We start from the raw sequence: 26,331 nt of genomic DNA, 5'->3' as shown, positions 1-26,331 counted from the left end.
CGTGATCTGGTTCTAGTTTCAATGGTCAGAGGAAGAAAAGCAGAGCCAGACTTGCTCCATGTTTGGGAAATCACTATGGAAAACTCAGACTGCAGGAGGCAGTGATTCTTTCCTTCTCATCTGGGATTAAGCCAAGCCCTACCATGCAAAAAGAGGCCAAGTAATCTGAACCCTTATTACCTGATGTCCACAACCAGGGAACCCACAGCGCAGCTCTGTTCTCGGCTCTACTCCCCATCCTCACTGGGACATAATCAGTGGAAATCAGTGTCCTCAGGGACAGCTGTCAGTTTTCGGGGACATATAATGGGCTGTAGGGAGTGGTCATCCCATGACATTCGTCGGTCATGAACCTAGCAATGGCAAAAATTGTTGATGGCAGCTGTAAAGCCAGGTATGAATGATTTACCAGATGAAGTCCACAAGTATCTGCTTCTTTAATATGAGAGATTTTGGCAAGATATCATGTGAGCTTGCCCAGGGCCTGCAGTATTGCAGCTTCAAGTTGCAGTAGGCACCCTGGTGGCTCTGCTGCATTCATGTTTGGGGTGGGTAAGTGGTTCTCCTTGGTAAAGCAACTGCCTGATTTAGCTTTTTTAGGGGGGTTACCACTGAAACAAACGGAAGAGAACCAAAACACTGGTTAGAATTTTCACTCTGAAAACACAACATTTTTGCTTTTCCCTTTTCATCCAGAATTGGCATTTTCACAGGATGGAAAACTTCTCATTTACAGCCAGCTACTCCAGCTGGCACCAGGAAGCACAAATCACAGCAGAAGCCAGTTCACAGCAGTGTAATCACAGCACTTGAATACTTGGTGGCTGTTGCTGCTAGAACCACCAACACCAGACTGCTGGACAAGGGAAGAGGACTGACCAACCCCTTTCAGCCCTCCCTTCCCATCTTACTATTTCCTCTTGGATGCCACAATGCTGATGAAACATCATCTCTTCAGACAACTCGCACACAACCTGCCTGCCACACCTGCAGCTGAGCCGCTGGATGGGATTAAGAGTACTTTGAGACCTGAGAATGTATAGAAAGACACTACTTTCAATTAATGTGACACCAGGAAGCATAAAAGCATCCAATTCCTGATGGGAAGCAGATGTGAATGCTGGGCCACAGACCTGCTGGCCCTCAAACTCATGTCTGTACATGCTTTAGAAGACACTGCTGCAAAGTCCAAAAGCACAACTGACGAACTGCTCAGTTTGGCAAAACATGCCTGACCAGCCACCCCCCAGCACTGTGCCTCCTACCCAAATGAAGGGTAACGTTACATTCTCCCAGCACAAGAATCACTAAAAAGAACTTTAAGAAATATGAATATGGTCTAGAGTATTCATCTGGCAGATCATTAACCTTTAATACATAATGTGACATATCCAAGACATTTTTGGATCACATTTTATTACTATATTCCAAAAAAATAAAGCCCAAATCCCCAAACCCAACAACCCCCACCAAATATTAGTTTCAGAAGTTACACATATATAAATACAGTTACAAAAAGGAGAACATTGCCTTAAGAATTCCAGTTACAAAACATAGATGCATTTACTAAGATTAATGTTTAATATCACTGATTTGAAACTGTGTAAGCCAAAGGAGTGTACTAAAACCAATAGATTTGTCACATGAAACAAGCATTCAGTTATTAGAAGTCTTGTCTATTCACCATGAATTCCACATACTCTACTTTGTGAATACAAAGTATACTAATATATTTACACTCTGAAGTCTAAACCACAGTGCAAAAAATATAAAGCTTTTCAGAAATTAGGACATTTCTGTTACATTTTCTATACAAAACACTGCCATGCAGTGTTCTTACCTACATCTCAGTTAGGGGGGGAAATGCTCTTTTTGCCAGTGTAGTGCTGTACAATGTCTGTACTGCTCTTGCTCTCATTCTACTTTGCAGTTTCCTCAATTTCCAGAAGTGTATTTTGAGCTGCAGTGTACTCCTGGGCTGCTCTCAAGACCTGGCAGGACTACAGTGTCCACAGAACCAAGCCCATGCAGAACTGCAAGGTGCATCCCACCTCCTTGGCAGCTTTCACAGCCATCATTTGAAGGGCACTAATACTGGATCCATCTCACAGGAGTGACATGAGGAGACACCTCAAGCCTGTCATCAATACAGACCTTATTTAACAAATGTTCAGCAAAGGCAGTACAGCTTTACACAGCCCATGTTTGTTTTAAGAGAGGGATGCAGGTAAAGAAAGGGAATAAAGAGACCACAATAACATGGGACTGCTTTTAACCACAGTGCAAATAGTATCTAAGACTTAAAAAAAAGTGATTGTGCACTGCCATTCTTTTATCTAAAAATACTGATTTTTCATCAGTACTGTTAGGGTATCCTAAAAATAAGCACAAATAAGACACTGCTGGTTTTCTCTGTATCTACACCAACAGATATATTTGGGCCCCAGAAAACCAAAACATTTGTGGTAATTTCCAGTGAAGCCTTACAATCACCTGATTTTCTTCCTGCTTTACTTCCTGCTACCTGAGCTCCAAACTCTAAGCATTAGCTTTCTTGTCAGGGCCTACATTTCTTGTGCTCCACCTGAGGATTTTCAATGCTCTTCTTTAAATTGGCTACAGAAAAGTTTCTGTATGAGTAACACCAGCCAGGGATTTGAACATACCAACTTTTTGCAGTATCCGAAGAGCAAAGCAGAAGAGCTGAGCTCATCAAACACATCTTCAATGTGAACAAGCACAGAACTGCCCTTTCTGACCAGAAACACGCTGTCCTAAGGAAAGCACTCTCACAAGTTGCTAAGATTAAGAGGGAAATGTACAAGATGAGTAATTATTTCCTTTTGTTTTCATTAATACAAACAGACTAAACCAATAACAACAATTTTCTAAGCAAGGCAAGCTACCAACCTATCTCTTTCTCATGCAGAAAAACAGATGCTGTGTCTGCTGACCAATCTGGGTAATCTATTAAATGAAAAGGCAAATGACAAAGCCTCCTAAAATTGGGCCACTAGACTGAAATGCTACCTTAATTCACTTGAATACTAATTTTTCAGGCTCCAGTCAGGCGACCCTAACATGGACAGTAAAACAAAACTCTGCAGCAGCCACACTGCTTCTCCCCTTTGACCCAACAAATAACCACCTCATTTAATTGTTTCTAATCCTGTCTATAAGACTTATTTCAGGTGTATATTTACCTGCTTTCAAGGCAAGCTTGGGTTTTTTGGTTTTATTTTTGCTAAAAGAAGATACCCTGGGCACGCATTTTCTTTTTGCCAAGTTTGTATTTGTTTTAAATACAAATTGGACAGGTGTCTAAAGTTCAAGATGTACAGGAAATTATTCAGCAGCAGATACTATTGACACAGCACCCTTGCAATTCTGCAGGTCCCCTAAAAAAGGTTAGTAGAAGTTTCTCTATTACACCAAACACAGGACACAAGCAGGAAAGGATGGCAAAACCTCATTCTCACAGTTCTTGGGCTAAAACATCCTGAATGAACTTCAGTGTACGTTGATACAGGAAAGCATCCTTCTTCTTTGGCTTACAAATATTTAGATGATTAACATCCACTGGAATAAGGTCTCCAATTCCTATGTCTGAGAAAAGAAAAAAAAATAAAAAGAAAACTACCAGAGTTCATAAGATGACCTAGACTCAAAATAACATCTTGCATTAGCAATTTCTCTCTCAAAAGCAACTTCACCTATCTTCAGTAAAACTCTTTGTTCATCATTATTTTTTCATGTGCTAAAAGCATCAGTATACACAGTTATGGCCTCACAGAGCTCTGTGTTACCACAAAACCCACACTAGCACACTACACCATTAGGTCAGAGTTCTACTGTCTTTGTTTGAAATACACAAATGTACATTTCTCCATACAGACAACTTTGCTGAAACGAAACTTCATTTACTGATAGTACAGTCCTGACTGAGGCTTAAGCATTGATATGACCAGAGGTGTAGTTTAATGCATGGTAACTTGAAAGTGATGACCACTAATTGCCCATATTCCTTACACAAACACTTCGACATGGACATTAAAATTTGGACTACAATGAACCTGAAATATGCTGCAAATCACTATACACATCTCCAGATAAATGAAATATTTACATTGTTTAATTGTAGAATAAAAATAGTAAATTTTCAGCTACTGATTTTGGGCACACTACAGCATTTATTCTTTACTGACAGCCATCACTACTAACTTTCCAGTTAGGATGCTGTGACTGCCACATTCCAGTTTATAGCCTATTCACTCATCTAGAGAAATCCTCCATTTTGGTTTGACTTCTGTATCTTCAACCATGTAAAATTATATTAGATCAGGATGAAGCTCTGCTTTCATGTGCCCAAGCAGACATGCAAGAAACAGGGAGCTGCCTGCTCATCAGCCTGTGTTTTGAACAGTGGCCTGATACTGAACTGCCATGTGCCCTCTAAAGGTTTTCAAGAGCACTCATGTCCTGCACTAGGTGTCATCCCTAGAAGAGGAGAGACATGCCACAAAATCACAAGTGCACAGTGTTCATTTGGGGTCTGCTATTCAGCTTTCTAACCTTATTTCGCTAAACAATAATAAAAAAGGTCCAGTTTTATGGTCCTTGTCAATAAAACTGCATCAGCAACATTTTTGCAAAACACTGCTGCTCAAAAGGACACGCTGTATAAAACCTGCTAAATAGTGATTCAGAAAAACAGGGATGTACAGTCCACCTTTTTCAGAGTATCTAACCTTGCACTCAAGCTAGTGGATTTAGCTGGTGGTAAGCCTGGTCTAAAACCAAAACCTAACAAAGCAATGTTTAATGACTTTACAGATACCTTGGGCAGTGCAAAAGAAAAACTGAAAATATAAGACTTAAAACAGTTAAAAAAAAAAAAAAGAAAAAAAAAAGCAATGGAAAAAAATGCCTGCTTTCCCCTTCTCCTAAAAAAGGCAAAAAGATGGAGGGAACTCTTTAGGAGGCAAACTCTATTGCTGGAACTCATGAATTCATGAGATGTGGAAAGTAAAGAATTCTTAACACTGAAAACCAGCTTTGTGACTTTCTCCTTCCATTAGCAGGTGACTAATTTTCTTTCTTAGTTTTTTAAAGGAGAAAATAGCTGGAATTTGCAGAGGCATCTGAAACACTATGCAGCCTACCTGTACAAAGATAAACCACAACTAGTCATAATTCCAAAGGAAAGGACTCCAACATTAGACCAGGGTCTACTCTGCTTTTTTAACAAATGTTACTCTCATTTTGAAAAATCAAAACGAACAACTGCTATTCCAAGATCTAAATGTAGATCTCCTGATCTCAGAAGAGAGGCTCAGTCAAAAGTTTAAACAAAAACCCCCACACTGTAACAGTCTTATTTTTCTATGTTTTTTTACCATAATATTTATAACCTTTCTCATTATTGATGTTTACATCATCAATATATAGCAAATTAAATAAATTAAATGGCTATTTCTCACTTACCTGCTGACTCGACAGGTACTACGTGCAGTTTTAGCATGCTGCCTATGTGTGTTGGTAGGGTTTCTGCAAAACTCAGCACTGAAAATTTCTTGTCTTTGGCAAAAGACAAGAAGTCATCATTCAGCTCTTTAAGGGCAGGAGAATCTGAGAAAGAGCAACATAATTTTTGCAGTGTTATAAGATTATAGTATTTTTCTGGCAAGACTACATTGCTAGAGATGTTTTCATTACTGTGACAGTAAAAGGTATAGCATTTTGTTTGTAATCCCTTTTTCCAACTAGCATATGCAACATTTTTTTCTGAATCCCCTTTTCACCTCACCTCTGCAATCAAATGAAACAGCTACTCAGAATTACTTGCAATAATTCAACACATAACCCAAAACATAAAAAGGAGGTTCGTTCTTTTTTCCCAGCTTTCTCTGACAGCACGATGAAAAAACCCAAAGCAGCAAGAACAGATTAGCAGAGTTCCTGTTGCTAGATGGTAGCACAGTGAACATACCCTTGCTGAGCTCTTTAACCTCCACAGACGGGAAGAGGAGATATCTGGCATTTATAGAATATTCAGCCAGCTGGGAACCATGGTGAGGTACGCTATAAAATATGATTCCTCTGGTGTTGTTTACAATTTTATCCATTTCTGGATTTTTGGAAGCATCCACCAGCATCTTTTTGACTAGAAGACCTGGCAACAGAAGCTGAATTAATGCAGGGATTTAAATCACTGGGAAATAATGACCATGCTATATTAACCATGAAACAACTAACCACATTCTTGCCTTGGTTGATTAGTCCTTAGATTGTCAAATATGTAAGATTAACTTGAAAAAAACCCAAATCACGCTTGAAGAGGCATCAATATAAAATGTCAAGGAATGATGCAAATCCAATTTTGATTTGTGTTATGTGTTGCTAATGACATTTACTATATGCCTGATCATGGAGAAAATTTTGCCTCTGGATTTCCATTTACATGAACTTCAACTCATTGAGTTTTTAAATCAACACAGTAAGAACAAATAGCAGTAACAATCCTTTCAAAATGTATATGCTATTAAATATGATGCATTAAGAAAGTAGAAATCTGTTTTTCATTTTTATGTCTTTGCCTGTTTTTTAAATAAACTATTCTGAATAATTGCATTTCTACCTGAATTTGGTTAGAACAAATTCTGAAATCTTTAATGCAAATAAATGCATTATATCAAACAGGCAACATGCTTACCACCCATGCTATGGGATACCCACACCAGAGGCCTGTCTCCAATCCCAGCAGCTTTGAGCTTGTCAAGCAGCTCACTGCTCCTGAAAGCAATAGACTTCCTGCAAAGAATAAACAAACACAGGCATAATGGACCATGACAGGTTAAAAGGCAATGTTAAAACAAAATGAAATTTAGTGCTGCACATTTATGAAAGTGAATTAGGACTAATAAATAAATACTAATTATTTAATTACTATTTCTACATTGAAAAAAGTCAAGAACTTTTGTAAGGATCACTTCACAAGGGCAATGGGAATTGAGCTAAATTCAGTTTCTTGCTCTTGCTAGAAAGTTCTACTTTAATTTCGTTCAGCAAACATTTCTGTTTTCTTGACAAGCTGTTTTATGGAGTTTAAAATAGTTTCATTTACACATTGTAGCAAAACTGTTGTTATTCTATGAAAGCAACATCAACACATAATGAACTTCACACCCTGCAACATGAACAAATCTCATACACTTTGCTAAAAAATGCTCAAAAAGTGAAGCAATGCACAGAAATTTAAAACCTCAGTGCATGATCAACCAATACATTTAAAAAATCACAACTAATGTAATTTCCACTTGCCAGACAATCTCCAAATGCTTTGTACTGGAACAGCATGAAAGCACAATAATCTCCATTTTATAAATGAGAAGACTGAGCTCTGGAAAGGCTAAGCTACACATTAATGTCTGAAAATGAATCTGCAGTAGAACCAAAACAAAACCAATGCCAATGCCCAATCCAGGCTTGAAAGTGCAACACTTGCACTTTACTTTGCTCCTTGCAGTGTAACAAGAATCAAACACAGAAGGCCCTTGGGTAATGAAAACATCAGGATATGGGGGCAACCACTGTGCAAAATAATTCACTTCATCTCTATTGGTCTCAGCATTCTCACTAGAAATTGCTTTATAACACATATGAAAAAAATAATCAAATGTGTCTTTTCAGTTGAACACTATGCTCTAGGCTAGCAGAGAGACACAAAAATTCACTTTTGAAACTGTGAATGAGACAGTACATTTAAGAACAAACCTAAGGTTGTTTTTCTACTGCAACCTTATTGTCCCTGCTAGTTAAAAATATCTTCAATATATTTTGTTTATAATTAATCATATAAAATTATAAAATTATCAAATATTGTGTTTGGGTGATCATAAATAGCAGGTAACATAATTTTCCATGTTGTAATGAAAAAGATGTTATCTTTGGGAAAGAAAAAGGAAATATATGTTTATTTCTTTTAACATACTTACTCCAGACAGACACAAAAAGAGTTTTCTTAGAATCATATAATCATTTATGTTTAAAAGACCTGGAAGATCACGGAGTCCAACTGTTAGCCCAAGGTGGACAGCCAAGTCTACCACAAACCCATGTCCCTAAGAGCCATATCTTCCTGTCTCTATATTATCTTCAAGGATCAGGACTCAACCACTTCCTGGGCAACCTCTTCCAGGGCTTGATGCTTTTAGTGAAGAATTTCTTCCTAATACCCAATCTAAACCTCCCCTGGTGCAATTTAAAGCCAATTCCAGTCTTCTTGGACCTGCACAGGTAACCAACTACATGCTTCTTAATGTAATTTTTCTGCCTAATTTCAAATAGGTACATTAACAGTCATGTGTTCCTCATTTTCTCCCTGCTTACATGTTTTCCTTAATGCAATAATTGCATTAATGGCATATAGCCAGAGAAAGGAGGGGATGAACAAGTCAGTCTATTATATATGTTGAATTTTTTTACTCCCCTGCACAAAAAACATAATTAATTTTCAGATTCTTACTGTAAGCAGGCATGCACATGCTCCTGCTGCAGTACACAAGTTGAATTTACAGTACTAGTTACATGCTTAAATATCTGCATAAATGTTTGAAAGATTCAGATTTAAAGATCACTGAACCTAATATCCAAATTCTATTCAAGACCAAAAAACCTTTACAGCCTCGAAGTGTTTTTATTTTTCAACATGTTTGGTGGTAGCATCTTCCTCTACCCTGTTCAAGGTCAGTAAAAACAGCATTCCTCTAGCAAGGGCAATTACACTCTGAATCAGATACAGTTACTGTATTTTATAATCAAAGTAACATTTTTTGAATAACAGTATGTTTGTGTCAGAAACAGTGTGGCCAGCAGGACTAGGGAAGGGATGGGTGAGGCCACACCTCGAGTCTTGTGCTCAGTTTTGGGCCCCTCACTACAACAAAGACATTGAGGCTCTACATCAGGTCCAGAGAAGGGCAATGGAGCCAGTGAAGGGTCTGGAGCCCAGGTCCTATGAGGAGAGGCTGAGGGAATCGGGATTGATTAGCCTGGAGAAAAGGAGGCACAGGGAAAACCTTATCACTCTCTACAGCCACCTGAAAGAAGAGTGTAGCTGGGTGGGGGTTGGCCTCTTCTCCCAGGGCACCAGTGACAGGGACAAAGGATAATAGGGAAGGTTTAGGTCAGATATCAGAAAAAATGCCTTCATCAAAAGGGTTATGATGCTCTGAAACAGGCTTCCCAGGAAGTGGTTGAGTCCCCATTCCTTGAAGCTTTTAAAAGGCATGTGGATGTGGCACTTAGGAACATTGTTTTGTGGTGGCCTTGGCAGTGCTGGGGTAATGATTGTACTTGATCATATGAAGGGTTTTTTCCAACCTAAATGATTCTATGAAAATATATGCTTCATGTTATCAGGAGTATAAAGACACAGTACAGTGATTTTTTTTGCTGTGTTTATGAAGCATTATTATGTCACTTTAAAAAAGACACCCTTTAAGATATAAAGTTGGTGTTGTATTTTCATTAACTAATAGCACAATTTAGTGTCTCCCTTAACACGAGGCAAAACAGATTGTAAGAATTTGTGAAATTGCCACATGTAGCTATCCAGGAGGCTAAAACAGCATACCATGACTATACTTAATATTTTTCCTAATTTGATTTTTCAAAGCAACAGGAAAAGTTAAATTGACTCTTTCATACTAAGAGATCCCAAGGGCCAGCTTTATGTCTATGTCCTACCCCACCTCCAAACTGCAGATGCTGCTTTTGTTACCTGTGAGCCTCAACAGGACATTTTGCCTTCCAGTCACTCAAATGGGTGTCATACTCCACAGATATGATTCTAAGGGAAGGACAGTCTGAAGCAAGCCATGTCTAAATTAAAGAAAAGTAAAACCAAAGGAGCTTATAAGTGATGTACTTAAACTCTTGAAAGCAATGGAGAAAAGATGTTACTATGGGGACAATACCAAGCAAGAGTTTTGCTCTTCAGTTAATCCCCAAATATATGTTACACCTGGATTATCATTCTTTTATCACATGCTGAACTCCAGATTGTTTCTGTGCCACAAAGCCAGCAAAGAATGAGGATTCATCTCTAACTCGTGCATTCCTGGCTCCCTCTCCTGGGTGAAACAAGTTACTAAGATTACCAACAGGACTGATCAGTTCAAGTTTCACAGAGATACTTTGGTGGCTTATACCAGTGTAAGTTTGCTTGGAGCAGTAACTACTTATTCACCAACAATAGTTAAATAGCAATCTGCACAAAGTAAGGTACTCAGACACCAAGGTAAGAAAGGGAACTTAATTTAAAATGTTATTGCATAAATCTTTTCCTCAGCAATAACATGCCATTAAAAAAATAAAAGAAAGGAAGAGAAAGCATAAGGAAAGCAGCCATTGCCTCCTCTTTCACTAGCATGTGAACGATGTTGAGAACATAAAACTTAGCAGCGACTTTTCCTTGCAAGAACAACAAACAAGTCATTAACAAAAATTTATTATCAGGAACTTGAAAACTGCCACTTGTATAACAAACTACAGGAAATTGAATTAAAAAAAGACATCTGCCAGACAGTGTCCTTCTAGATGCTCAGGACAGCTGTCATGAATGAGAAAACAACAGCCACATGTGAAAATGTTACTGTCTTTTTACCTTTGGCCAGCACTGACTGTAGTCCTCTTCCCCCTCTGAGGCCTTTCTATCCAAACGCCGGTCAATGTCTTGCTGTCGCCAGGTTTTAAATGCTGCTCCCAAAAGACCATGAACGAAAAGGATGTCTGCTCTGATAGGCTGGCTGATCAACCATAAGGAAATTTTAAGAGATATATAGTACATGTTCTTTTAGCAAATTGGAACTTTTAACCTAAGGGATGCCAAAATGTTTTTTTTAACATTACATGTGACAAATTAGCTTACAGACATCATTTCATGATATTTCAAAGAGCATACACAGATAAAAACAAAAACTAGGGAACCACACAGAAGAAAGATATAAAATGAGGTATGGAAAGTTCCCACCTCACAAATCATCATTTTCTACAATTAAAAACACCTTTCTCACCAGCTACTGTACATGTGGCATGGTAGCTCCAGCCTTATCACCACGTTAGATCTTCACTGTAACCAAAGTAACACCAATGACCCAGGGGATAGTTGCTACTGACACCCACAGAGCTGGAGACTGCTTTAGTCCCAGACACACAATCACTATTACTGAGGATGAAAATTTACTGCATCTTAGGCCAACACATGCTGTTGCAAGTAGAATAATTACAAGGCACTGTATCCCAAGAAGAAGTGCAAAGGTTCAACAGTTGCAACCCACACAAAACAGTACTTAATTTCATGTTTTGTGTTCAGATTTTCCATGCATTACAGTAATACTCTGTCCACACCTAGGGACTCCTTTAACCACTTCTACCTGTTCTTCTACTTGAGAATCTAAATTCAGTCCTTTCAATCCACCAAAGAACAGGAGGGGCAAGGTAACATCAGTACAGCAGCACTGATGGTAACTCTTCCAAAGTTTTGTAACAGAAGAGCAGAACAAGTAACTCCAAGTACAGCAAGTACAGCATGTACAATGACTCCTTCTACTTTACCTGCTACGATATTGTGGATGTAAGACATAAACACCATCTGGATATTTTTCTTTCACCACGTCCCTGTCTAAATTAGCCAAAGCTCTGGATGCGTGAGAAGACTGAATGATGTGTGGGGATTTCATTACTTCAGCAAGTACAGAAACCCAACCTACATTGAGAAAAGAGGCAAGTCAACTAACAGAAACATCATCTGAACAACAGAATTCAGAAACATCAACCATCAAACCATACATCTGAAAATAGATGTTAAAACTTAAGAATGACAACATCAAAATAAATTACTTCAATCTACTCTTTACCTCAGGAAAGTCAAGGCTAGCTAAGTGGAATCTCCTAAATTCAAAAATTCAGATGTATTTTACTAAGGTTCATTTTATGATCTGAGGGAGAACCCCTTCTCAGAAGAAAGAATATCAGCAGGTCAGTACAGCTGTAGCAAGAACAGATCTCAGATTTCTTTTTGCAGGTAAAATGCCAGGAAGATGGAGACAATGAAGCTTAAAGAATAAGAAAGGTATAGAAAACAACCTACAGGAGCAATAGAAAGTAAAAAAAATGATTCTTGCTGTGAAAGTACAATAATTTCTAATTTTAAAATCCAGTATAATAAAAACTCTTAATGTGATTAAAATATTTTTGCCATTCTAAAATTTGTATACTATTTATACATAAGACAATTAAATTGGATACAATCCTCAATAAAATTTTAAGTCAAAGATACTATGACTTACAAACACTTTATGATATTCTACCTAAAGTGCAAAATTTTCTCAAACATGGAAAGGAATTGTCATAGACTACTGAGAAATGCAAAGGAATATCTTTTATGTGCATATGCACATGGTTCTTTAAAATCCTAGCACAAATGGCCTATAAATCACAGTTACATTACAGTCAAGTCCATAAATAAAACCTGGGAATTTACTTCATGAGCATTGTCTCAAAACCATGTACATTACGTTGCAACTAGTACAGTCAGTAAGCTGCTAATTCAAAATCATTTACTATAGACCGAAGAAAAGAAAAAACTGACATTCAAGTTTTGCCTTAAATAACAAAACTACTAGGACCTTTGAGGACTGTAACCTTTATTTAAGAATAAGGTATTTAAATTATGTTTCTAAGCAGAATATATGCTGACCATTGTGAAAGCTGTACTTAAGAAGAATACTATCTAAAGTCTACTTTCAGTTCTCCAAACACAATGGAAGACTGCCATGATAGTCTGACTAAAACTACCTTGGTCTCTGGTTTTGCATTTCTCTTAAACGAGTCAAGATGAAGAGTCAAAAATAACTGTTCAGAATCAAAATAAGTGTTCTGCCCCCAGAGACCCTACCACAGCTACTACACAGTGCATTACTGTTTTTCTTCTTCTTGTGCCAGCCGTTTTTGCAAGAAAAAGAGCCTTAGAAGTTCCTTCTTCTTATGCATCATCCAGCAATAAAAGATGAGCTTTATCAACTCTGGACTAGCAGTATCTGACTGCTCATCTCTGGAGTTTGATTCACTGTCTGAAATTCCTTTTGTACTGAGAGCTCTGTCCCAGGGAGCTGCTGACTCTCCTGTTTCAATCTCCTTCTACATGCATGGTTTCAACAATCATTAGAATTTAAGAATGGTGCCAGAGCCCAGGACAAAGGCCTTTATGTCCAGCTGCCTTTCTTCAGAAGTGAGTAGCATGGAAGCTGCAGACCAGTACAAGAATAGAGTAATAAAAGGACAATTACACAGTTCTGATTCTAGACTATACAATTGGATTTTCTGCAGACAACTTTGTTTCCATTTGTAGAACTTTATGGATTTTTCATTTCATGAATGTGTCGCGCCGCTCTTTGAAGCTTTGTGAGTCTTCAACTACTATGTTTTGTGGCAAGTTTTATTTTGGTCATGCAATATATGGAAAATACTATTTATTTTTTCTCTCTTTATAATTTAATGTACAAGAACCTTTGGTCTTGCATTACAACAAACAGCAGATGACCATTCCCTCTTTGCCTCCTCTATGCCAGCGAAGATAATTTAATAAATCTTCATCATATTCTCCTTCAGTTGCTTTTTCCATGCTAAGTGTCTTAGTCTAGTTATTTCTCCTTCATATCACAGCCATTGCAAATTTTTAATCACCTTCACCTTCTCTTCTTGTGCCTTTGCTACTTCTCCTTTGTGTAAAAATGCACAATGTATTTAACAGCAGCTTGGATTTATAGAACTATATATTGACATTTTCTACTCATTTATTTTATCTATCTGAAACTTTTGGAGTAGATATCTACCACAGACAGCTTTCTGTTTACCTGCATGTACTATGGATGAGTGAAGACGTTCATCCAAAGCCATATTCCCAATAATGCGGATTATGTTCCTCTGTATCTTTGCTGAATCTTTACGTAGCTGGTATATCCTCTGCAGCAGCTGGAGGCCTCCTTTAGCTTCAATTTTTTCACAGTGAGAAGGAATCTGGCATTACAAATTAAATTACAGTGACAATAAATAGATGTTCTGCAAAAGGTTTTTTAGACGCTGTTAATTCATAAATTAAGGAGTTTTAAGAAGCAGGTATAACACAGCCCTGGTTGCATAGAAATTATATTAATCTAGAATTTATTATGCTATATTTGAAGAGGAAATAATGTTTTAATATGCAAAATGTGTAATTCCTATGAATTGACAACTTGAAAATCGCTGAGTATCACCTCTCTAGCCTCCTTCATGTCTGAGAGAGATGAAATGGTCTCCACTTGGCATGATCAAACTTCAACTCAAGTTCAAGAGTGTGAACAGGTCTATTGTCTGCATTTGCTAAAGCACTATCTAAACCAGAGCCACTTGTCCATCACCCAAAATACAATTGTTATAATTCCTGCTCTTCAAAATGAAAAAGTATTTTTACATTCCAAATAGTACTGTTATCATTACTGATCCTAAGGGCAACAATTTAGTCCAGATGAATATGCAGGGTAGCTTTGGAACTGCTGATATGCTCAAGCCTGTGGCTTTCAACATCTGTTTGGAATGAGTACAGTAACAACTTGCTTAAACTGAAAATCTAGAATATAACAAATTCCAGAATAAGTCAGAATATCTGTGTATATGGAAGATGTGAAAAGATTACCAGGAAGCTGCACTTTATCCATCCCAACTATCAGTACCCATTTGGCGTTCTTCTAGGCTTCTGAATAGCAATAGGAAACATAAAGCATCATTGTTACAAAATGTCTTCCATACTCTTCATCTGTGTCTGCAAAAAGACTGGTCCCGGGAAGGCCACTGTATTAGCTGCTTGCTGCACAATATTCTGCCTAAAGAATACCTTTGTGTATGGGCAAAGTTTGCATTCTGTTCTGGTTTCTGATAGAGTGAATTCATTACACTATCTTGCTTCATGAAAACCTGGTATTATAGCCTCAGAGCTGCCCTTTTACTTCTTCAGATAAATACAGGTATAGTACAGGGGAACTTGTAAGGGTGAATTAGAAGCAACAACAAAACTTAAAATACTCTTCCTCATGAGGAAAAAAACCCTACTTTGTTCCAGGAATGTGTTCATTTCACACCCATCTCAGTTGTTTAAACATTCTCACAGAAGAGGAAAGGGGTAGGACACAGGGAAATGGCAACTCCTTCCCAATACATAAGAGTGCATCAGAGAGGAATGTCTATAAATGTAGCTTTTCAGTTACAGTTTAAAGACAAATTACCTTAGAATGCTGTACCAAAGCCTGCAAGCAAAAGAGTTCCACTGTCTCTGAAGGGATTTTACTCAATGTCTCACAATATGGAAGTCCATTTCCTCCAAAACACCATAAGCCTCCCTGAAATGAAAAACCGTAAAAATAGTAGCACATTTCAAATGGCTACATAAAAAAAAGATTTCTAATTTAGAATGTTAAGTGTGTAATGATCTATAGAAATTGCTTTGAAGAGTGCACAGCATGTATGTACTTCTCAAAACGTACAAATTACACAACAGTACATCATAAAAGTATTTACTATTTTTAACTGGAAATATTAACTAGATTTTCAGTGTGTAGTCTCCTTAGTCTATTAACTCCAAAACATACAGTAAAGGGGGGAAAATGTAGTATTTTCATTTTGTTAATGAATGTCATCTTTTAAGATCATTTGCTTAAGCATAAAAAAGCAAGAATCAGCGTAACTCTAGACTTGCAAAACTTAGAAGAGGAAGAAGAAAGGTCTTCAATATGTGGCACAGCCTCAGAAGACCGGTCTCCCAATCACACAGCAGAAAGACCAACATAACCTCAATAAAAATCAAAGTACTTCCAAGTGTGGTGTCTTACCAAAGCTCCCTTTGTAGCACGAGCTCTGGCTGTGAAAACAGTAAAGGAGTGATAGTGTAAAAATAGCACACATAACTCTGTCATAGAAAATAAAGAATAATTGCACTCTGGAAACTCTAAATGAAGACTAACAAGCATTGTTATTAAAATGACATTCATTTTTGTTATTGCATCTTATAAAAAATAACATTCACTGATTAAGGAACTCAGAACTTTTAAACAACAAAAAGGAAAATTCACAAGTGAGAGTGGATGAAACTGACATAAGTATTATTTTTAATTATTTAATGCCTCTTTAAATGACATTCCTAAAGCCACTTAGGAAGTTGTTGCACAAACACAGTTGGAGAATTCCTTGATCCAGGTCCAAACAGACCATAGACTACTACAATTCTGGTCTGGTAAAAGAGTTTCTATTTCAAAGAGGCACTTCCATGTGATGTAACAGGGTTTACTACTTAAGGTGTGCTAACAACCTACCTTTTTTCTAGAGACTTATGAGAGATTTAATAATCTCATCAGTAAACGAACATTCAAACAACAGTAAGATGAAATATGAAAAGTAATTTTATGAGCACTACAAGGGGAAGGAACGTTTTGGATGGAGTGTTGTAATACCTGCTTAATGGGAAAGCTTGTAAGATACTTTAGCTACACCTTTCAAGTAGCACAGCTGGAAAATATAAACAAGCTTTCAAGCAGACAGACTGTATTTGCACAAGATTTTGCTCATGTTCTACAATCACTAAGTGTCTGTATTTCTCTTCCTCTTACAGTGATAAAAAATATGGAAAAAGATTTGTATCTTTGAGCTCTGCAGGAACAAAGAACCCAAACAGTTATGTTCTGCAGATGGAAACTCACCATTTGTGCAGCAAGAGTGTGGCTACTTTCACTTAATGCAAGGGATGTGAAGTACTGGACACATGGATCAAGACCAGTCTGAGGTAAAGATACCAATAACAAGCGAAGTTCATCTTCTATGGAATAGTCCTGTGAGAAGTAAGCACAAACAGCTTTTAGGCTATTTTGTTCAAAGCACGAAGCAAAATGCAGAAGAGAAACATTTGAAATAATGGAATCAGCCATACTAGTGAGGACATAAAATATGAACCTTGGACTCAAGTGCTCTGCAACTTCAGTTTAATAGTTTTATCTGTAAAGACTTTGGAAACTGGTAATTACAAAACCACCAAATAACTGATAAAAAGCAAGCTTTACACTTCATATTTTGGTGACATTATTCTAATGGTTCCAAAGAGCAGAAGAAAAACCAGTTCCTCTTGACAGAAGAAACTTAAAAGTTCACTCTTAACTACACAGACATTTTCATAGAATCATAAAATACTCAGAATTGCAAGTGACCCACAAGGACCAGAGAAGTCCAACTCCTGGTCCTGCACAAGACCACCCCAAGAATCACACCATTTGCCTGAGAGCATTGTCCAAAAGCTGCTTGAATTCTGTCAGGCTTGGGGCCAGAACCCTGGGGAGCCTGCTCCAGTGCTCAACCACCCTCTGGGTGAAAAAACTTTTCCTGATATCCAAACTAAACTTCCCCTGACAGAGCTTCAGGCCATTCCCTCAGGTCCTGTCACTGGCCGTCAGAGTGAAGAGATCAGTGTCTGCATCTCAGCTTCCTCTCATGAGGAAGTTGTGGCTGCAATGGTCTCCCCTCAGTCTCCTCCAGGCTGAACAGACAAGTGATCTCAGCCACTCCTCATGTGGTTTCCCCTCATGGCACTCTACCGTCTTTGTTGCCCTTCTTTGGACACTCTCTAATAATCTAGTATATTTTTTATACTGTAGTGCTCAAAACTGCACACAGTGCTCAAGGTGAGGCCACACCAGTGCAGAGCACAGTGGGACAATCACCTTCCTCATCCACCAACTGGTGATGCTGTGCTTTTGGTGCTGCTCCATTAAAATGAATGCATCAATTACTAGCAAAAAATAAAGACCTTTTTTTAATGTTTGGTCTGAAAAATTGATGGAAGTGTTCATTTAATAATCCATATATTGATTGTTAGATTCAACAAAGTAATTTTCTTTGCCCACCATCATTGAATTTGCTGTTAATTCTAATTCTTTGATAAAATCAGAGATGGAGACTTATTTGCCTAGAGTTGCGACAATGACTTGCTTCAACTTCCTAAGCAGCAACTCTTAGCTTTAATCACCTAGCAATCACATTGCTGTAAAAATATATCCACAACCATATACTGGTGTAACCTAGTATTTAAGGACTGACAGGTACAGATCCACTATACATAATGTTACAAAGGCAAGGAAGCAAAAATGGAGAATATCACAGCCAATCAAAGGTGATATTCAGAGTTCTGTTGGTTAAGATACACAGGTATTTTCTGACAGGGCCTTCTGCCCACCTTCATTCTATTAGCATTCCAAAACACCTTGAATATTATACTTCATATGCCAGTTCTCTTTATTGAAGCTGATGACATGACTCCTCAGACTATCATACATATAACATATACACACACATTTAAAATGCGTTTAGTTTAAAATTAACTTAAAAATAAAGCAAGGCCAAATTTATCCAATGAGGATCTGCTGGCACCCAAAAGCTGGCAGTGAAGAAGTGAGCCTGAAGGAGAGTACCACAGTACTACTGAGGAGGCCAAGCCTCCAGGAGCACACGCTGTGTGTAGGATCCTTTCAGTGTCAACAAGGCAATCCAGGATGATTTCTTCACATTACCTACTGGATAGAGACAAGCAATGTGTCTGTCAGACTGGTAACTGGCTCAGACTTCACTGCTTGTAAATATGTCACGTGGATATACAGTCCAAGAATAATAATTGATCAATACTTCCAACCTTATTTCTTTCCATTATGCCACTCCCTAATGCAGATATACCCCAATGGTGTACCACATATTACAGTTTTGTATTACTACTAGTCAGTTACTTTAGAAGAACTTCACTTTCAACAAAAGTTAACAACAAAAGTAGTAAGAGAGAAGTAAGCAACTAAGAATAATCTAATACCTACTTTTCCTATACTTACAGTCTTCATTTTTGGCAATGGTGGTGGAGGCAAGAAAAAGCGAAGGTCAACATCTTTGGATCGAGCCAAACCTATAGCAGTCCTTTGATCACAGGTTTGAGCAACTGTGACATACTGATAATCTGTTGTACAAGAATTTCAGTGTTAGAGTTAAAACTAACCTTAAATACTTAATTTTGTTTTAAATGTAGTTTGCGATCTACTTTGTAAATATACTTGACAAGCAGAACCATCTCTCTGCAGTCTACCTAGAAAAACCCTTTGATTCTCTAACCACAAATTCTAAAAGTTAAAAACTGCAGATGTTAGACCAGTACGACACTGAGCCAAAATACACCTGGGTACTAACTGTTCATTATAGGCCAGTTTGGTAATTCAATGGCAAACTAAAGGAAAAGAAAATAAAACCTTGAGGTGGATCAACACTTTTTTCTACAAAAATTTGCTTATATTCCTGTTACTGTTATACAATTCCAGAACAAAACTGACAAGCCATTTAAGATACTTTTCACAGTCGTAAATTGGCAACACTATTCCTTTGGTGGAGGTAATTTATACCTGCAAACTGAACTCATTGGAGCTGAACACTTTGGTCCTAGCTGAACACTTTGTCCTAGTTGTGAAAAATTGGCACATACTTTCAGTCCTAAACTTTCTTGACTTGGTTTTGAAGCATCAGGTTTAAAAAAAGACTGTTTCCCTCATGAGACAGTTGGCAAGAATAATTGTTTGTGAAATGTCCAAATGTTCAAATGACTACAACAATGAGCACTACAGAGAAATGGAGATAACAAAAGACAACTAAATTTCTGATACTGGACATCTTGTGCTCTGAAATCACCTGCTAACAGTATTCATCTACAAAGGACAAAGCTCAGTTTTGGTACATCCTAGCTTTCAAACATTTTCAAACAGTTTGCTGGTGTAAATTCTCTGTGGAAATTATTTAGAATTCTAAAAAGGCAATTTGAAACAAGATAAATCCTATGGTGTGGAATTGAGCTGGAAAAGTGAAAGATCCACAACTGACTAAAATTACCAAAATGGGAGTCCAGAACAGAATGTCACCTAGTTTATGTAGCCTGGTGGAGGGGAGAGGAGGAAACACAAATACACATATACACCCCCTTTACTTGGGATTTCAAGGATACGTGTTCCTAAAGCAAGAGGGAGAACTTACTACTATTAAATAATAACTAGGACAAAAATGGCTTACAGATAATGCTTGCATGTACAAGCCGTCTACCTCTGGTTTGTCATTACTACCTATCAGCTCCTAAACAATTTTTATTAACTTAACTACCTTAAACTCACTCCTACAGAGGCCTATAAAAAAAATCACTGCCAAAACTTGTGACTGCATTAGCAATCCCAACAGAAAACCTATGGAACTAAAGACCATGAACTACTCTCCACAGCAAAGTAATGGTTATAATTCTCTGGTGGGGAAACAGAGAGGCCTGCACTGCAGACACTCACACTGTGTCAGGGAAAAACATTAGGAAAGAACAGCTACTTGAAATGCAAATAATTCCCCTACCTTTTCAACCAAATTTCAGAGCATATTCATATTCAGAGGGAAACAATCTTTTTTTTAAACCTGATGCTTCTTGCAGCTACTAGCTTTTCTTCATGTTATGAGCAGACTTGGAACGGCTAACTGAGACTGTGGAATTTCTGGGACAAATAAGGCTACATCAGCATACATTACCATGCCAGTGACTGTTGCTTGCCAGGTCTTGTACAGCCTGCAGTCGGATTGCTTTGTCTTCTGACTGACTTCTCTTTAAGAGAAGCCATAAGGCACACTCATGATCTTCTCCATCAAAGGTACTGAATTGTTCTTTGACCAGGAAACAAATTAAATCCAAGTAAATCCATTATTCTTAATGAGCATTTTAACCAGCCACGTTTCTCTTTGTGGAGTAAGGAAATATGTAGGTTTTTTAATATTTGAATATTATTTGTTCACAGTAATTTTACAGTAACATTTTAAACTTAAATTAGTAAAATGAACAAGGACAGAATGACATCAGTAAAATGCTGATCCTAAAAGTGTGAGTCTGTCTCATTTTAGTGGCACGAAGTTGATATTTCAACTATCTATGTGACACACATAACCCCTGGCTGGCACTGATCAATCAGAATTACCATCAGGAGCTGCAAATTATTAGCAACTCTTGAGGCTCTGACTTTCAAGAATTAATTTCATAAGATGACAGTGGAGATGCACATTGCTATTATAATTTCATAGAGAGTTAAATGAGAATAGGCAGTATGCCTCAAGAGCACAGTTTCTGATACAAATGGAAGTTCTTGTTTCAAATTACTTGAAAAAGCAGCAACACTGATAATAAAAACTACTGCTTTCAGTTAATAATGTCAATTTTGATGAAAGCATACATACTTTTCTAAAATGAGACTTAGAGTATTTCAACCCACAAACACCTTTTTTACACAAAAATTATATCAAATATTAACTTGGTACTTTAACTTTTAAATTTCTTCTGGAATAAGGAAAAAACCAACCCTCAAATCTTCTCTTAACCATCACTTTCATTTACTTTAAGAAAATAAATTGTTTTAATACACAGAAAATAGACAATCGATTGATAATCCATATAAATAAAGAAATTATAAGCTATATTATCACTGTTTCAAGAACAAAAGAACATGCTAACTTTGTAAGAAAAAATGTTTGACTTCCTAATTGCCCTACTTCTTACTGTTAAAAACCAATAATCATAAAGTTCTGCTTTCAATACCTACCATTAAAAGGTCTCCGGAAGATTTTAGCTTCTGTTTCTAGAATTCTCCTCACTGCTTTATGGATTTCTTTTCTGGCTTTGTATGTAATCCCTAGAAGAGTATTTTTATATTACTGGAAGTCTGAAAGACAGTTCCCTCACCTCACTTTTCATAAAAATATGGAAAATTAAATACACCCACATATATATAGACATTATATAAAGAGAATTATCTGATATATAGAGAACTACATATAGAAAGAACTACCTTAAAAAAAACCAAAACAAAACAACAAACCAGTCAGCTGCTTAAATTTGGTAATATTTCTTGGTAACAGACTTCAGGAAATACAACTTTACTTGTTATATAAGGGTGACTTCCAGAAACATTCTATTCTCTTAGAATTCTGTTTTCAGAACTCAAACAATTATGCATCTTACCTTGATATTCACTTGGACTTAGAGAAGCTGTACGTACGTATACATAGGATTTAAGTTTTTCTTGATGTAAAGCTTGAGTATCAATTTGCAGTAACTTATTTAAGGACAGGACTTCATAGGTAATGAATACAAAGCCTCTTTAAAGAAAAAAAAAACTGCATATGAATATCAACAAAAACAATACAATAAAAAATAGCAGTCACATTGGCATAAATGATAGAGATTTTACAAAATACATAAGTTTGTAGATTATTTTGATTTAGCAAAGTAGAGAAAGGCTATAAAATACTTGAAATAAGTTATAACTATCAGAAACTGTGCTTCAAGACTATATTCTACCATGTCTAACATCATCTAGTATTATCATTATTTTGGACAGATACACATATTAAAATTTTAACTCTACCCATAAGTTACATATATACTCATTAGTTACAACTTACCCTAGTATAAGTGATCCAGTTACCTTTGCAATTTTTCCTTGAAAAAATCAAAACCAAATGTCAAAGTTGGATGCATCACCTCAATATAAACACAGCTACCATTTGATTATCAGACAATAAGAATACCAAATATTAAGAACAAGCTTTAAAAAAAAATTCTATTGCTCTCTAGCTTTCAAGAAATTATTAACCAAAATTTACAAGTGGAGAAAACATTATTTGATTCGGATTTCCTGCTCTCCTGAGCAAGATGATAAAACATGTATCCTGCCAGTTCTATTTACTTTGAATATTGCTACCTCTCAATTGCATACACTGCTCAGCTACCAGAATCAACAGCAAACTTTCTCTGCCTGTAACACTAGCAGTAATTTAGAACTTGAAATAATTTTAAAGAGTTAACTTTTTCTTACAGGTTGCAGCTATTTATTCAATGTATATATTATTACATACAGGACTATGTATGGTTTTTGAGAAGTCCTGCAAAGTCCATAAGCAAATACATAAAAAAAAAATTCAATTTAATCTAATGTGTAAAGCAAACAGATAATAAACACATGCTACTAGCAAGAATTTGCCATTTAAACAAAATTATTCCTTCCAGATTTCAGCTACTTTGTATCTACAAAGTTGATCTGATTATCTGGATATAAGGATCTCTATACAGATAAACTCTTATCATTACCAGGCAGCAGCAAACCCAATGTAACACATCTCACTTATCATGAACAATTTCTTTTCCTCAGCATGAATTGCGAGATTTGCCCCACAACCACTGCTACCAGCTTCCCTATCTGTGAGGCCATAAGAATTTTGTATGCAAACAAGAGGCAGCAGCTACATGTTGATGACATAACTGGCAGAGAAGTTTGAAAAAGAAAAAACAAATGCAATGCTTCCTGGAGAGCAGAAATTGAAATATCCTATCTTTAATGCTCAGAAATAAATTTCAGAATTGCAAGAATTGTCATTATATGCTGAAGACACCAAAGGAAACAGAGACTAAGCAGGGCTTGAAGTAAATAAGGAAAAAGAAATAATAAAAACAAGCTTTATTCAATGTTTATGAATGTAATTATTTCATGGCTCTAGAGATTACCAGAAAAAAAAAAAAAATCAGATACAAGTGGAATTAAAGATAGTTTAAGGAGATCACATTTAGTTAGGGAAAGACCCTCATCAAGTGTTTGTATCTGCTCCCAGATAATCTGCTGGTGTCATATTACAGATCACTATGCAAAGCAAGGTCAGAATCAGAGAGCAGGGACAAACAGAAGCTTTTAATCACTAAGCATTCAAGGGTTTAAACCTTCAGTATCATTGAATTATGCACAGTGTCATGTTATTCCTTTTTATTAACACCTCAGATCAACACATAATGAACTGTACTTACTGATATCATTCCAGGGTAGATGCTTTTTTGTGGCTGGACCAGAAGTTCCTATTTTTCTGTAGCAAAATACACAGTAAGCAGCCACTGACATTCTGCATATTGGGGAGAAAAACAGTAATTATAAATTTGAGAATTACAGCAAAAATTCTGTAGCATTTTTTCTTGTCTTTTTACAGCAAAGGTCACAATAAACCATGTTTGTGTCATTTTGCTCCATATAAAGCACTCGGACTAAAAAACTCTACAAATTTCTCAATTTATGGGCTGAATTCTCAATTTAGGGGCTGAATTTAGGTTATAATAAAAGCTTAAAGCAGTTTTTTTGTCAATTATGTTACTCTCTCTAGTGACTAAGTATGTCCAATTAACTTCTCTGCTTCTAAGTTTCCTTTCCTACTTTTTAGTCACTCTTCCGTAAATACCAGATACGGTACTATATCCATCAAGACATTTCTCAGCATGACATGGGCTTTAATACAACTCAGTAACCAACCCCATTTAAAAGTTCATAATTTATTGTGTTGGCAAGTAAGTCTTTTATTTTGACTAACAAGACTTAAAGAACTACTACATAAAAACAAACACTTTTTGCATACAGTGCAGAAGTAACATGAAACTCCTATCTTCTAAGTGAAATTTTAGTGTCTGCATTGGTGCAATTATACTAACTGAAATATTGTGTTAATGTGTTTATAGAGATGTTAAAACACACCAGTATTTCTCAAATACGAATCAAATTAGGTTTCTGGTACCACAATCACAATTAACTCAAAATGATAAAATGTCACATGTGTAAACCTGATGTTGAAATATGGAAGCCTGATAGTCTCCTTGAGTTCAAGGTAATCTCAGCAGACCAAGAAAAGTGTTTATATCAGTTTTATCATCAGTGTCCAATATCTCTGAACAAAGGACTCTTTTTAACATGTCTTCCCTCTTTTCTTGTTTCCCAGAAAGTTTTGTTTTTCCCTTTTCTCTTGCTTGTGTTTGGGAGATTTTTGAAAAACATCAGCATTACCCCAGCATTGCCAAAATTACGGCAGACTGCTTTTTGACTTCCGTCATTTCAACCTCGTTTATCCATTCACTTCAATTGTGAAACACTTTTAAGATTTTGATCATCAGTCCTCTAGAGACAAATCTCCCACCTCCAAACTCCCTGTCTCATGACAGTTCCTTGGTTCATAGAATCACAGTACTCACATTTACTCTCTAACCACAATCTGAAATAAACATGTGGTTCAGTGACAGCAGGTGCCACAACTACTAAAATTTAGAACATGCACCTGCAAACACAGCAGGCTCCTCCGTTGCCAGGAGCTCCTGTTCAGGTCCAAGGGCAAGCATCAAATCATCAAATGTTAAGGGTCTGGCATGGACCTTAAAGATCACCTAATCCCTACATCCCTGCCATGGGCAGGGGAACCTCCCACCAGACCTTGTTTTTCACAGCCTTTTCCAGCCTGGCCTTGAACACTTCCAAGGCTGGGGCATCCACAACCTTCCTGAGAAATCTGTTCCAGTGTCTCACGACCTGCACAGTTAAGAATTTCTTTTAAAATATCTAATCTAAATGTCTCCCCTTTTCGCTTGCACCCATTATTCCTTGTCCTACACTACAGCTCCCGATTAAGTGTGCCTCTCTGACTTCCCTGCAGGACCCTCAGACACTGGAATGTGGCCGTGGGGTCTCCACGCAACCTCCTCTTCTCTAGGCTGACCTGCCACAACTTCCTCGCTCTGCTGTCACAGGGGAAGTGCTCCAGCCCTGTTACCAACCTCGTGGCCCTTCTCTGGACTTGCCTAGCAGCCCCACGTCCTTGTGATGCTGGGGAGCCCAGGTGAGGTGTCAGCAGAGCGGAGGAGGGGCAGAATCGCCGCCCCGGGCCCGCCGCCAGCTCCAGCCGGCTGCTCTGGGGCTGGAGCGCGCACTGCCGCCTCACGCTGGGCTTCTCGTGCTTAGCCACATGCAAGTATAATGCAGAAGGACCCATTTCGCACCGTTCCACAGCTGGCCCAGGCAGCTCCGAGCCCCGTCCCGCACCGGGGTGCGGTCCCCACCCGCCCGCCGCGCGACTGCGCATCTGGGGCGTATTAAAAAAAAATATATATAAAATAAAAACACTACCGCAAACACAACTTTAAACAATGCAACACGTAGACGAGCAAGGAGGCAGGCTGGGGTGGCTCCGTGCCTCTTTCCAACGGGGAGGAACAGCGCGCCCCGAGCCCCATCCCGCCCGCCCAGCGCCTTCCCGCGCCCCCGGCCCGGGCCGCCGCTCCCACCTTCCGCCTGCGCCGCGCTCCCCGCGCGGCCCCGCGCGCCGCGTGACGTCAGCGCGCCGCCGCCCGCC

General features: G+C 37.8%; 1 protein-coding gene across 2 annotated transcripts; it reads right to left on the bottom strand.

The window, feature by feature from the left end:
• Positions 1-1,353: 1,353 nt before the first annotated feature.
• Positions 1,354-26,323, bottom strand: SERAC1 (serine active site containing 1). 2 transcript variants are annotated; one of them, XM_077782153.1, is made up of 17 exons: positions 26,264-26,323; positions 23,978-24,069; positions 22,585-22,621; positions 22,142-22,278; positions 21,723-21,812; positions 20,665-20,796; positions 18,939-19,075; positions 16,788-16,916; positions 15,321-15,434; positions 13,917-14,079; positions 11,617-11,767; positions 10,667-10,808; positions 9,782-9,882; positions 6,713-6,810; positions 5,990-6,172; positions 5,485-5,628; positions 1,354-3,606 (listed from the first exon to the last, which is right to left on the bottom strand). In XM_077782153.1, the coding sequence occupies exons 2-17, from the start codon at positions 24,066-24,068 to the stop codon at positions 3,476-3,478; spliced, it is 1,980 nt and encodes a 659-aa protein (XP_077638279.1). In that variant the 5' UTR covers position 24,069; positions 26,264-26,323; the 3' UTR covers positions 1,354-3,475. The 2 variants fall into 2 exon arrangements, with proteins under 2 accessions (XP_077638279.1, XP_077638280.1); XM_077782154.1 differs by having other exon boundaries at positions 18,954-19,075.
• Positions 26,324-26,331: the final 8 nt, after the last annotated feature.

The sequence above is a fragment of the Lonchura striata genome, chromosome 3, assembly GCF_046129695.1.
Source record: "Lonchura striata isolate bLonStr1 chromosome 3, bLonStr1.mat, whole genome shotgun sequence".
Taxonomy (NCBI): domain Eukaryota; kingdom Metazoa; phylum Chordata; class Aves; order Passeriformes; family Estrildidae; genus Lonchura; species Lonchura striata.
This window is presented reverse-complemented; position numbering and strand designations above follow the sequence as displayed.